This window comes from Periophthalmus magnuspinnatus, chromosome 23 (assembly GCF_009829125.3).
Source record: "Periophthalmus magnuspinnatus isolate fPerMag1 chromosome 23, fPerMag1.2.pri, whole genome shotgun sequence".
Taxonomy (NCBI): Eukaryota; Metazoa; Chordata; class Actinopteri; order Gobiiformes; family Gobiidae; genus Periophthalmus; species Periophthalmus magnuspinnatus.
Window position 1 is genome coordinate 20,466,480 of NC_047148.1, and position 13,199 is coordinate 20,479,678.

The 13,199-nt window shown below is 41.3% G+C and overlaps 1 protein-coding gene across 4 annotated transcripts in view; it reads right to left on the reverse strand.

Moving 5' to 3' along the window:
* The window catches only part of ptpn13 (protein tyrosine phosphatase non-receptor type 13), a 29,035-nt gene that overhangs the window by 764 nt on the left and 15,072 nt on the right, over positions 1-13,199 (reverse strand). Inside the window, exons 10-48 of one of the 4 annotated variants that reach the window (XM_055231509.1) lie at positions 12,616-12,832; positions 12,467-12,541; positions 12,214-12,385; positions 11,930-12,080; positions 11,719-11,857; positions 11,420-11,572; positions 11,159-11,341; positions 10,924-11,086; positions 10,474-10,846; positions 10,274-10,377; positions 10,142-10,198; positions 9,803-9,892; positions 9,625-9,732; positions 9,420-9,551; positions 7,953-8,398; positions 7,334-7,450; positions 6,554-6,647; positions 6,400-6,485; positions 4,879-5,026; positions 4,577-4,791; positions 4,399-4,494; positions 3,956-4,314; positions 3,706-3,862; positions 3,260-3,415; positions 3,008-3,179; positions 2,681-2,891; positions 2,478-2,563; positions 2,339-2,400; positions 2,110-2,265; positions 1,879-2,032; positions 1,713-1,802; positions 1,540-1,646; positions 1,406-1,461; positions 1,250-1,320; positions 1,036-1,184; positions 868-958; positions 452-789; positions 162-377; positions 27-89 (exon numbers count right to left, since the gene is read on the reverse strand). In XM_055231509.1, the coding sequence (XP_055087484.1) occupies positions 27-89; positions 162-377; positions 452-789; positions 868-958; positions 1,036-1,184; positions 1,250-1,320; positions 1,406-1,461; positions 1,540-1,646; positions 1,713-1,802; positions 1,879-2,032; positions 2,110-2,265; positions 2,339-2,400; positions 2,478-2,563; positions 2,681-2,891; positions 3,008-3,179; positions 3,260-3,415; positions 3,706-3,862; positions 3,956-4,314; positions 4,399-4,494; positions 4,577-4,791; positions 4,879-5,026; positions 6,400-6,485; positions 6,554-6,647; positions 7,334-7,450; positions 7,953-8,398; positions 9,420-9,551; positions 9,625-9,732; positions 9,803-9,892; positions 10,142-10,198; positions 10,274-10,377; positions 10,474-10,846; positions 10,924-11,086; positions 11,159-11,341; positions 11,420-11,572; positions 11,719-11,857; positions 11,930-12,080; positions 12,214-12,385; positions 12,467-12,541; positions 12,616-12,832 (6,013 nt within the window). Of the gene's footprint in view, positions 1-26; positions 90-161; positions 378-451; positions 790-867; positions 959-1,035; positions 1,185-1,249; positions 1,336-1,405; positions 1,462-1,539; positions 1,647-1,712; positions 1,803-1,878; positions 2,033-2,109; positions 2,266-2,338; positions 2,401-2,477; positions 2,564-2,680; positions 2,892-3,007; positions 3,180-3,259; positions 3,416-3,705; positions 3,863-3,955; positions 4,315-4,398; positions 4,495-4,576; positions 4,792-4,878; positions 5,027-6,399; positions 6,486-6,553; positions 6,648-7,333; positions 7,451-7,952; positions 8,399-9,419; positions 9,552-9,624; positions 9,733-9,802; positions 9,893-10,141; positions 10,199-10,273; positions 10,378-10,473; positions 10,847-10,923; positions 11,087-11,158; positions 11,342-11,419; positions 11,573-11,718; positions 11,858-11,929; positions 12,081-12,213; positions 12,386-12,466; positions 12,542-12,615; positions 12,833-13,199 lie in introns of all 4 variants that reach the window. The other 3 variants (XM_055231508.1, XM_055231510.1, XM_055231511.1) reach the window with 3 other exon arrangements.

The window sequence follows — 13,199 nt, forward strand, 5'->3', positions numbered from 1 at the left end:
CGACTGAAAAGATGAACTACACTCACCTCCGTCTGAACCATCCCCTGTCTCTGAAGTCTCATGTTTCTTACAACATCAGAGATATCAAACTGAAAAAGACAAAGCTTTGAGTACAACATCCAACATCCAGATAAACCACACTTGTATTTACTAGTACATACATCAGCATCTTTACTGATGAGTCCCAGAACGACGTCTATGCAGATGAGGGTGCCAGAGCGGCCGATGCCAGCGCTGCAGTGTGTGATGATGGGCCCCGATCGATGAACGTGTCTCATGTAGGAGATGAATGTCAGCAGCTGCTCAGGTTGAGACGGTGTTCCATGGTCTGGCCAGCCAGTGTAATTGAGATGGGTCACACACTGAATTTCATTAGTCTGACAAGAAAATAATAATTTAAATATAATGTACCAACTGCAGTAATATTAATGAATGGACTTTCATCACTTACCTGTATATCTTTAACTTCAATGAGCCGGATGACAAAGTTATCGAGATGTTGATCCTTTATGAGGGTGATTTCTAATCGATCATCTACCATCTCAGCTGTCCGAGGTGTGTCTGGCCAATAACGCTGACATTTCACTTTGCCTCCCTCCACTTCTTGGGTCATCATAGCTATCACATTGGACTTCTGTTCCCAAACCATTTGCCAAAAGTCACCCAGAGTTGTGGGCAGAGGTCCCTGACAGGCTATGTACATGAAGTCCTCATCTTTGACCGGCATATTGATGAAGTTGGCATTAATGTAACCACCGTCTTTCCCCAGAAGGACACGAGTTGTGTCAACTATAAACACACAAAGATTATTCAAACAAACAGTACATATTTTTAGATCAATACAATTTTTATGCCATGTTTTCTTACAAGGGACAATGTTCTTATAGCGATTCTTTCTCTTGTTTTCTTTTGTCTGACCAATTAAACAATCATCCAGGGGTTGAAGATTCTGTAGATTCTATGAATAAAACCAATGAATTTGACAAAACATGAAAGTGGTTTTGTTTTAATCCAACATTAGCACAAGATACTTACTTCAAACTCCTGCAGTGGAACTTTTTGCTCTAAAAGTCCCCTCATCGTGCGAACCACAGAGCTGAGTTTAAGGCCTGTGTACTGACCATCAGGAACCACTTTAACAAGGGGTAAAGAGGTCAGCTCGTCCTCTGTAATGATTGGTCCATCTGAAGTTAGAGAACAGAGATTAGCATTGCGCACTAACAGCACCAGCATCTGCAATTCCTCTCACCGTCACTAGATGTCATGCTTTCAATAGGCAGCTCATCACTTCCCCACGTGATCGCATCTTCATCAGTGTGCCTAGTGCTCAAAAAACTGTCAACAACCAAACATTTATCATTTCTGTAAAAGAAATTGTACATCTATTGAACTCTACAGTACTTACGGTTCATTAAGTGGATCATCGACGCTCTCCTCCTGCCAATCCATGTTACGATAATTCTAAAAGTGCATTAGTTTAATCAGTGATCGAGAATAGAGATGAGCAAATCAACAACACTGAACATGACTTATTAAAACCTTAGGTGAGTCTTCTGGCAGGGACGAGCCGTCACAGTCAGTATCTTCTGAAAGCTCTGTGCTTTGGTCCATCTCCTTTTTCTGATCAAGTGAGCCGTCGTCATAATCTGAAACAGTTTCTTTTTAGGGAACTTGAACTTATGCCTATTCTACAAGGTCAAATATATATTTACCTATAGGTGGTAACTCAGGGTAGTCACTAGGTCTGGGTCCATCCAGGGGAGGAGAAAGTTTGCTCTTCATGTCGTATTCTTCACTCAAATCTGGACAACAGGAGAATAAAGCAAAATCAGCAACCAGGACTAGTTTGAGTTTTCCTCACTCAAGAACAGCTTATACCTGTGGCCCCATTGCATTTGTCTGAATTGACTGGTGAATAAGCCGGGTTCTGCTCTGGAGGTCTGGACACGACCAGATGCACAAGGCCTTTGGTTTTGCGGATAGTTGTGACGGCTTTGGTGTGAGACACCCCTGTCATCATTTCACTGTTTACCTTTAAGCAACACAAGATAAAATATCTCCATTAAAAGCAACGTCAAATAATTAGTGGTTATAAAACTAATCATTTACTTTCAACAATCTGTCTCCAACTTGCAGCTTTCCCGATGCCTCAGCTACTCCTCCAGGAGTGACAGACTTAACAAAGATCCCTCTTTCTCCTCCAATCACTGAGAACCCCAGGCCCCCAGACAACGGCTTATCCAGGTCAATGTGTATCGTTTCCTCCTGCACCAGGACAAAGTCGTCATGTTCAAGCTGTCAAGCCAATATTTAAATTAATATATCATAGTATATTTACCTCTACAGGACAAAGGGATGAAAAAAAATCTGTTTCTCTTGGGGCATCTACTTTGAGGAAACCTACAACGACAAATATAAAAACAAAAATTAAAATACTATTTTTTTATAGTGGGAAAAGTTAAAATATATATATATACCATTAACTCCTGATGAAACTTTGGGGCTGATGTTGTTGTTGAGAAAAGAGACACTTTTTGCTGCTGGAGAAACAGGTTTTCCGTCCCTTTAAAAACATAATAAGTCATGTGGACATTCCTTTCTTTCCCATATTGATCTAGAATAATCGTTAGTGACTCTTATATTTTGAAGGAGTTTAATGGTCTTGGTCAGAGGTGATTACCGTGTGGCTTTGATACTAAGTTCACTGAAGGACAGCTCCAGCAGCCTATTGCTCTCACTGAGCGTTAGCTCTTGAGTCGGGGCCCCATTGATGTAGTGGATCAGGTCCAAAGGTCGCAAACTGCCTTCTTCAGATGCCAAAGAGCCAGGGACTATGTCCTTAACAAACAAGACTCCATATGGGCTGTCACTGCCCCCATCTAATGCTAATCCTGTAAAAATACAATAGACATTCATTTATAAAGTAACATCTGGATAAAGCCAACACTACAAACTACACTTTATAATAATATTTTGCCATGCAACATTTAAAGTGGTTATATTTTACCCAGTGGTTGTTGTGTGCCCCTAAAGCAGATATCAGGCAGCAGATGGGCTTCAAAATGCGGCTTTGGGGCCTCCAGGACTCTCCCTACCACTAAATCAACAACTCGAGGGGCAGCCCGCACGAGATTGACAACTTCAGTGTGGCCCATGTTTGTGACATCTGTGTTATTCACCTAAAAATGGAAACATTTGTTAGAATTTACAGCATATCAAAGTAAATAAACACAGACCCTGAATATGTCATGTCTCATACCGTTATCATCCTGTCTCCTGGTCTGAGTCGGCCGTCTCCTTTCGCTGGGTCTTGTACTATGTCATGAATATAACATCCATGATCGTTTCCTTTGGTCAGGGTGAAGCCCAGACTGCCTTTCTCAGATTTCATCAAAGACACGTTAATCTCCACCTCCTAAAAAAGGTAAAACGATGTGTAAAGAAATCATTTATATCATTGTCTCTTATTATAAAACACTGGCAGAGAGCAGTTATGTTGTGTTTAGACCAGTCTTGCCAAAGGTTTATTTAAAAACACTTATTAGACTCATAGGTTTCAAATATTATCTGGAAAATCTCCTTTATCTGATGATTAATTGAAATATTCTGAATAACCTGTTTGATGCACGTAGTGATGTTGATATAATCTGCTGGTGTGAATCCCTCGGGTATAAAACGCACCTCATAATAAATAATGCGACTCACCGGCACATATTCATCTGCATCCTGACCGTTCGCCGAGAGGGTCAGATTTAGTGGATGTGGCAGAGGAGGGGGCAGCGGATCTGGACTTGGGGCAGTTGGAGAAGAAACCATTGGCTCAGGAGAATCTAGATCAGGTGGTAGTGGAGACGAAGGGCTTCTGTACAGAGGGAAATAGTGTTACGTGTCATTAAAAACACATCCTGGGATCTCACTGGGTCTCCATTTTGTACGAGTGATATATTTAAAGCACCTTTTACTTAAATCCAGTCTCGTGATTGACAGATCTGGAGAGTAAAAAGCCGAACGCGTGCTGTTATCCATCTGACCAGAGCTGCTGAAACCTCCCAGGGCAAGGCTGCTGCTGGGCGTCTGGTAAACACTGTGGTCCCACTTGTGTCTCCCGGGACTGAACGCTTCCTCGACCTCCTCATCTCCGTCGGTGCTGTCGCTGTAGCTGTTTTGACGGACGGGAGTTTTCTGCAGTCTCTCCAGAGCGTCCTCCACCGAGCTGTTATTCGCTTGCGTTCTTGGAGATGTGGGGATTTTGCTCAAAAGCAGAGCGGGGTCGGCTTTGGATACTGGTTCTTTTCTGGGTGATGACATAGGAGTCTGAAATAAAGAGATTCCCCATTTTAAATAAAAAAAAACACAAAAACGAGTAAGATGTTGTTCGAGATGATGCAATGTTCTCACCAAAGCTGCGTCGACTTCACGGAGTACGCCATGTTCAGGTCTGCACAGAAGCAAAGTCACCTCTTGTCCCGTTCCTCTCAGTGCTGATATCACCTCCTGTATTTACACACAATCATAAATACAGGATCACAGCGTAAATCTCAAAAGGAAATACAACCGATTCGAATATTTTTCATACGTGTTGCGAAAGTCCTTTGAGCGGCGTCTGGTTGACTTTCAAAATGACGTCCCCGACCCTTATACGGCCACTTTCTGCGGCTGGTTGGCCTGGAAAGAGTTTTTTCACGCGCACCATGCTAGAACCTGGGAGCTCTCCGGGAACGTTCTCCTCTCTGCTGAAGCTGAACCCCAACCCAGACGTGTTTTTCAAAAGCGTCACATCAAACGCGTTCTCTGTCAGGACACGCACGTAGAGTTAGCGACGACAAATATACCGTCTGAGCCGATGTCCGTCGTCTCGTAAACTCTGTACTCACTCACCGTCTGTAACGAAGCTGTAGTCGTGTCTGTTTGTTTGTCCTGCGCTCTGGTCGTGGGCAGGTCCGACAGGTGGCGTCGACTGAGGAGTCACAGGAGCGTGCAGGCTGTCCACGGGAGGATGACCTTTTTCAAGTAATAAATGCACTCGCTGCAAAAGGACAAAATGTAACATATTATGCAAAATCGACTTATGTTTTAATCATGTTATAATGGTGTTCAGGAGAAAGAGGAGGAGGAGGAGGAGAGGAAGAGGAGGAGAAGGAGGAGGAGAAGAGGAAGAAAGAGGAGGAGGCAAAAAAGAAGAAAGAGGAGAAGAGGAAGAAGAAGAAGAGGAGGAGAAGAAAGAGGATGAGGAGGAGAAGAAGAAGAAGAAGAAAGAGGAGAAGGAGGAGAAGAAAGAGGAGGAGAAGAGGAAGAAGAAGAAAGAGGAGGAGAAGAAGATGAAGAGGAAGAAGAAAGAGAAGGAGGAGGAAAAAAAGAAGAAAGAAGAGGAAAGAGGAGGAGGAGGAGAAGGAGGAGGAGAAGAGGAAGAAGAAAGAGGAGGAGGAGAAGAGGAAGAAGAAGAGGAAGAGGAAGAAGAAGAAAGAGAAGGAGGAGGAGAAAAAGAAGAAAGAAGAGGAAAGAGGAGGAGGAGGAGAAGGAGGAGGAGAAGAGGAAGAGGAAGAAGAAGAAGAAGAGGAAAAAGAGGAAAGAGGAGGAGGAGGAAGTTTACAAATAGGTGTGAAATCAGCCATTAGGGGCCAAGTAGGTGACCAAGCTGTAAACAATCGGTGTTTTTAGTTTCAGTGTAGTTAGCGCCCCCTTCAGACAGATAAAAAGCAGCGTCCAGCAGTAAATCTGACCAGAACTGAAGAACAAGCAGCAAAACGTCTTCACTCCTACAACTTTTATCCAGCGAACAGATTTAACTTTGTCTTTTACTGTGTTTTCTTATTGTTTGGAATTAGGTCTAGAAAAAAGCCTAATTTGGCCCATGGAGAAATGCTGAAAAATGGAGTATTATGAACAGAAAAAAGTCATGAAATACAGTCTCTCCCCCTATAAAGCGCAAAAATGTAAGATATTAATGTAAATTTTTTTTAACATTCCAAATAATGTTCAACTTTTCAGAGCTTTCAACCGTGTTATAGCTGTTCGTCTTTCTCATTTAACCTTTTGAAGTTGTAGTTAGCGTCCTTATTTAATTTTATATTTTTCTTTTACTATTTACAAAGTTGGATTTCCATTGACTCAAGCGGGTTTGAAAAATTCTGTATTGTCTAAATTTGAGGCTTGAGCGCTCACAAAATGATTGTTTCTTACCTCCATCCTGACCCACGGCTCTGTATCAAGTTATGATTATGTGAAAATTGAAAAGCCATTCTTCAAAAATACAAATTAAATACGATTAAAGATCCGCTACTAGCTACAGAAAAGGAAGTCCCATTTCTATTATGACGTAGTTTTAGTTCGATGTTGCGCTTTACACTAAACAAAATGTAAAATACCGATCTATAGCGAGACGATTTAAAAGTGCCTCACCTGCCCAGTGTCTCTGAGCGCTTCCACTGCTTGTTGATGAGTCGCTCCGTCCAGACTCTTTCCGTTAACCGCCATAACACGATCACCTGATGATAAAAGCGTCTTAAGATTAACATGTTTAAACTCACTTTTAAAACTCGTGGAGAAAACGTACCTTTCTGTATCCGCCCGTCGAGTTCGGCAGCTCCTTTAGGTATGACAGCTTTAACATAAATCCCTCCATGTCGGACACTCGTGTTTATTCCTCCCTGTGAATTTCAGATTAAGTTTAACGTGGCGAGACAGAGACAAATCCTGTGCTATTGTATAAATGGGGGAATTGAGTGAGTTGTGGAGATTTTTTGTTCTAATGATGTTACTCCCATGACAACTGCCTTATTTTACTTAATCCAACGAGGTTTATCACTGAAAATGACAGAAAAAATAAGGCAGGGATCATGTTTTTGTTTTAGTGATGGGTGAAAAAAATCATCCACAATGTTATTGACACGAACAGTGATATGGCACTAGTATGTTTTATATTTAGTACTAACAGTGATGCTTTTGTGGCACTTTAAGATGATTTTACACACCAAATATTATAGTTTACTGATTGTAATACAAGAGATACATGTTTTATACGTGCAAACATTGGTATAAAAATGATAAAACATATGAACCAATGTGTTAGTGACAAGATGTGTAGTGGAATATACAGGTAAGGAGTTGAAAACAAATGAAGAAAACAGTATTAGAGGCACAAGCGGTTATTAAAAAAGCATAAAAACACAAAAAAACAAACGCAAGCATGTTTGATTTGGACAGCAGAGCATGCAATCCGATCACAAATGACACCAAAAACCAAAAAAAAAAGATCTAGATTAGCAGCAAGTGACAAGCCAAAGGGGACGGGGGAAAAAAAACAAGAGAAGATGAAAACCTTGCCAAACAGTACCGTGACACTTATGCCCAGGCTGCTGTCTTTTTTGGACAGCTCAACGTCAAATAGATCCCCTGGACGGAGACTATTGACCCCTGGGGCATTACCATTTACATTTTCCATGATGCATTCCTGTGAACAAAGAAAAGGCCATTAAGGTGAATTACTACAAGGTGCAACATGCAGAGAGAGGAAGACTTCAAATCAGCACTTGTGAGGAGGAATTAGGCAGAAGCTGGAGTGAGGAGAGGACATGCACGGCACACCGACGTACTGCATTTGTAAATAAACAACCAGCATAAAAGGCGTCTGTAGCAAGCAGTTAGTGGCGGGACTATCGTTTACAAAAACCTCGAATATCTATGTGATAAACGCGGGTCAAGAACACTATACCACATGGCACCAACAGCATTAACTGACAGTATGAGTTACAGTTATTTGTTGGACCATCCCATGCATCACCAGCTGTTCACTACCATTTCATCCATGAACTATTTTCCAGGCCACTGTAGGGAACATGACACAGGAGCAGGACGTTTGGCAAAGCTCTGACCCTTAAACTTGCTAAAACCTGTACTTTTACCAAGGCACCACAATGACAATGATAAAAATTTAATCCAGGAAAATGTCACACCTTTTTGCCCATAGACTTATTTTGGCTGTAATATGTCTCCTCGTCCATGTCCGAGTCTCCACAGTCGGAGGGTTCTTTCCGGAGCTCTACCATTTTGGCTTTTCTTGTTTTAGGAGGCAAAGCTGGTGGAGGTGGATCCAGGCTGATGTTAGGATCTGGTTTATGAGATGCTATAGATGAAACCGTCAGCGCCATCTTGGCTCTGTCCAAGAATTGCTGGACTCCACTGGAAGAAGGTTGAGTCGCTTTAGAAGCAGAGTTGATTTTAGAGCCTTGAGTTGGGGAAGAGGCAGAAGACGCGGAGCCGGTGCGAAGGACAGGACTAGGACTTCCTGTTCGTATCTGCTCTTCAGATGATGATTCCAAATCTGGATTAAGTTTATGGAGGATTTCCAGTGTTTTTGATGGAGCCTTAGGCTGGTAAGAAGTATGACTGGGTGAAGAGTCTGAAAAATAATATGTAAACAGGTTAAACATTTAGACAATTCTGTTTTGTGTTGTGAACAAGGACATTCCCAAAGGAATTCAGTCCTTTATTTAAATTAAGGAGTCGTTATAACTAAGAGGTTTGCTTCAGTTTGAATCTAATAAAATAAGAACTAATGTTTGGCAAAGATGTGTTTGTTTTAGGAATAAGACTTTAGGATGATCTCACTGATGAATTTAAATTAATTAAAACTCTGTCTAAATTCAAAATAACTTTAAAACATGAATTCTTTCATACATTGCAGTAGTTATAAGAGCCAAGACATCTGTGTTTAAGATTTGATTTAACCTCCTGGGACCTGTCCTCATATGTGGACAACACACAAATGTTCAGAAGAAGAACAACAGTAACAAGAACAGCAATGCAAAAATGTCCAATTTTGACATTTTTAAGAGTTTAGAATGTTTAGAATATATATATATTTTCTTTCCATAAAGGCATATATCTTCGTGCACCTCTTAGCAGCTCTTCACATGAGCCACATTGTTCCAAGAGGCACAATTGTTGTTTCTCATTTTGATTTTATTCAGGACAAATGTTGCTGTTTCAGGCACTTAATAGTTTTTGCAAATGTGCAAATTGCAAATTTTTCAAATGTTCTATCAAAAATAATTAAAACGTAGAACAAATGTCCTCATTTGTGGACATAATTTTTCTCAGAAACTTCATATTGTAAAAAGATAATTCTTTGTTTTTACACTCATCAGGTCCAATCAGCCTAAATAACAAAGAATTTAATAAAGCCACAGCATGAAAGAGCTCGGGTCTCAGGAGGTTTTAAATAAATACATTTTGTTCTGTGACAGTCTTACATAAGCACGTGGCTTCAGCCCAATCCTTTTTTAGTTGTAATTAATGAAGAAAATGTTTTGTTTTGCTTTTTAAAAAAAAAAGTAAATAAGCAAAATAAAATTCACTCATTCATTTGTTATGTAAAAAAAAAATCTGCCTCCAAAATGTCAGAAACATTCCACATTTACCTTTATAAAGCCTCTCCTTTGGCTGTGACACGATGAGTTTCACATCATCTGGAGCGTTTTGGAGGATTTCCACTGTAGCAGCATGAGAAAGACCTTCTACATACACATCATTCACGGATATCAGGCGATCTCCTGAAATGTTTATGAAGAACCATGTCACAACGGAACAAAACTCAATAAATAAAAAAAAATAAAATCGACATACCAGGTTTTAGGCATCCATTAACATCAGCAGGTCCACCAGGAGTGATGGCGCTGACAATAGTCCCAAGATCCTTACGACCAGAAGTCTCCCCTCCGACTATCTGAAACCCTGGACACAGAGACACACTGAGCATGTGCAGTACGGACAGTGGACCGTGGCTTTATCACCAAACACTTACCCAGGCCATATTTTACATCTTTCTTTAACTGTACAGCTGTGATTTCTCTCTCTGGAGATGGAATGGCACTTAATTTTTTCCTTAATGAATCTGTAAAAAGACACAGAAATGCTATGTTTAAAAGTACGTATGCAGTTTTTTGTGCTGTTTTAGAGAGATTATAAGATGGATAAAAGTTAATTGCATGAACAGAATGACCAGCTGCGGAGATGAGCTTTTAGAGTTCGCTGTGCCATATCCAAATTAAATAGATTTGTGTTTGTGTTGTGCGTATATAATATCTAAGTTAATGTAAGTTTGCAGAATAAATGAGCAACAATAGCATTAAAAGCACATTACCATTAACAGAGACGGGGGTAGAAGGATGATCAGAGGAGGAATTGTGCACGCTGACACCTACAAATTAAACATAAAATTTAAAAAATGTGTTTGTTAATCAGTTATTAATTAGTAATGAAAGTAGAAACATACCAACGACATATGCTGGGCCCATTTCTTCAGTCGAGGATGCGTCTGAATGTTTTTTAATCCTGCGGTTCCAGGCTGGACTGCTGTGTGACACTGTGCTCAGGATTCTAATGAAGAAGTTTAACACATAGTTTGTAAGTTTTACTATTATTAATGTCACAAAAAAACACTTTTAACCGTGTAACTATCATCAGCAGACTCACTTGGGTTGTTGTTGTATGAATGAGTCTGTGTCGGAGCTGGCTCTCTGGTGCTGCTGAAATCCTTGGTCACTGCTCGTCTCTCCAGCTCTGTGTTCGGAAAAGTCTTGGATCTGTCCCAGGTTGTGAAGAGAACGGCTCAGTAGCTTTGGATTGGTGCGAATAAAAGAGGGACCAGCATTGAAACCTGGAAAGTTCATCTCGTGGACAGACAGAGGACCCGAGAGCGCCCGGTTGAGGGCCACCTCAGAGTAGGAAATCCTCTTCAGCTGGTCTGGGTTTGAACGTGTCGTTAAACTGCCTGAGCTGATTTTTCGCCCCATTGCACCTTCTGCAGGATCAAAGGGGTACTGCAGGCTGCTCAGGGGTGAGTTCTCTGTTTAAAAAGAAACATAACGTCAGACATGAACAGACAGAGTGGAGCTGGTCTGTAGGTGGTGTCTTTGTGCCGACCCAAGTCTTGTAGCTCCTGGTTGTTTTGCCGAGCCTTCATCTGCAGATGAAACTTATGCTGGTCAGAACAGAGCTGCAGCAGATACTGACAGGTCTTATTGCTGTCAGTCTGAAAAAGGTGCTTGATCCCATCAGATGTGTTTTGGAGGCATATTTTCTTTTTCTAGAAAAGCAAGTTATCAGGAAAAGAGCATAAGCTTTGTATTACTGACCATCAATCAAATGAGTAACATACATTAAAGGAAATCTTCTTGGTCTCTCTCCAGGGAAAGCGTAGCACTGGTGTGCGGTTTCCATTAAGTACTTCAAAGATGAGCACCCCCTTAGAATACACTCCCAGCATGATGCCCGTCTGGGACCTTTTCTCAGGAAGCACCCGATGGAAATGGACACCATATTCTGTCAGCCTTTGGCTCACCTTAAATGAACAGAATGATCATGTGGTATTCACCTACATAAATAATCTTTATTCAGTCTGTTAAGACAGAGATAAAACCTTGAGGAACTCAAACTCTGCATCAGACTCTGACGCTCCATAATAGTTGCTGTGAAGTTTGGGAAGCTCTTCTCTGAGCGTTGTCTGGTCCAATTTATCCAAAACAGACACAGGAATGTAGTGCTCCAATCTAAAGTAGGTTTTCCCGTGGAGCTAAGCAACAGATACAGGAGAGACACAAATGAAGCATTGTATTGTGATTAGTTATAGCAATAAGATTACACACAAACAATAAGAAAAGACAGACGTTCACAACATTATAATTATGATTGTACATTTTCATACAAGTTAAATCTCACCTCAGGTTGGTAGTCTCCAAATTCAGCTTGAAGAGCCAGTGAGGCCAACAGCATTGCATTTTCCATGTCACAGCACATCCTCTCCTCCAGCACATCTTTCCTCAGCTGTAGATAGTACTGATGTTTGGTCATTGCATGTCTGAGGGCACAAATATGTCAGCGGTTCAAGAATCAAGACCTTTTTAAACTCCCATGTCCATTTCATACTTACTGAATGACATTAACATCATCAATAAAGAATTTGATACGTAAAAACAATATAAATGGAACTTCTGTCTTCTTCTTCTTCGGATCCTTCTTCCACCCCTCTGGGGCAATATCAACAAGTTTGGCATCGGGTTCAACGAAGAAAAATTCATTATCTGTGTGAGACATAGTGAAATCATTTACAATGTAATTTATGTATCTGTGTGAACAAACAGGTTCATATTTTGAGCACTTAAAACACACATGCCACACATATAGTTTGAAACAGTATTATAATATGTAGAATACCTTTAAGATATGCCAGGCCAAAGAGATGGTGTTCAACCAGCCCAATGTGGGCGACCACCATGTCCAGAACATCTTTACAGGCCGCCTTAATGTCACAGCTCAACTCCAGCTTCTGGCCATTCAGAAGCACCACGCCAACCTTCCTCTGGACCTCCTCCCCCTTTCCACGCTTCTAGGGTCGGAAAATTAAATGTTAACATAATGTCTATAATAAGATAAATAATGTATTATTCATTAGTAAATTCACTGTCACCATTATTGACGAGGGCACCGACAGTGTCACGCTTGGGTCACCTGCCATTTTCACAAACTCAGGTCCAAAGAAATTCTTAAAAACACAGAAGTATTAATGCACAATATTCTACCAGTGGATTTGATTGGGGATTAGAAAAGTCGCGTCACCTTGCGTTTGTGCAGTGGAGCTGTGGCCGTGTACAGAGGATCACGCAGATCAAGTGCAGAGTTATGAGACAGCAGCAGGGGTTCATCAGCAGAGAACAGGTCGGCTCTGGACAGCCTCTTGGCCAGCTGAGCCTGCAGCCGCTGCACCTCCTCCTCCTGCTTCTGAAGGAGGAGCTCTGCCCCCCCAAGCCCTTCGTCTGCGACCCCCTCATACTGCCTACACCAGAGACAAAAGTGTACAAATCTGCATCAAGCTTTCAGCCTTCAAAATCTATCTAAGCAGAACACGTTAATCTCCTGAAAACGGTGCTTTGAAGGAGTGTTGTTGTAAGCGGACAGAGCACCAGCAGGAGGCTCAGGTCTACTATGTCAGAGATTAGAGAGTTTAAAGAGTGCTGAATGAGGATGTAACGTGAAATGACCTCACTAGCAAAGCATGGGCTGACTCTGCTTTACCACTCCAGCTGTGTCAGGCCGGGCAGATCACAAAATGACAGCAGTAATAGGACCAAGGACCATGGATGGGAATAAATATACTGATTTTATAGTTCTGCGTGGCTATACAATACAGTAAAGGAGACATT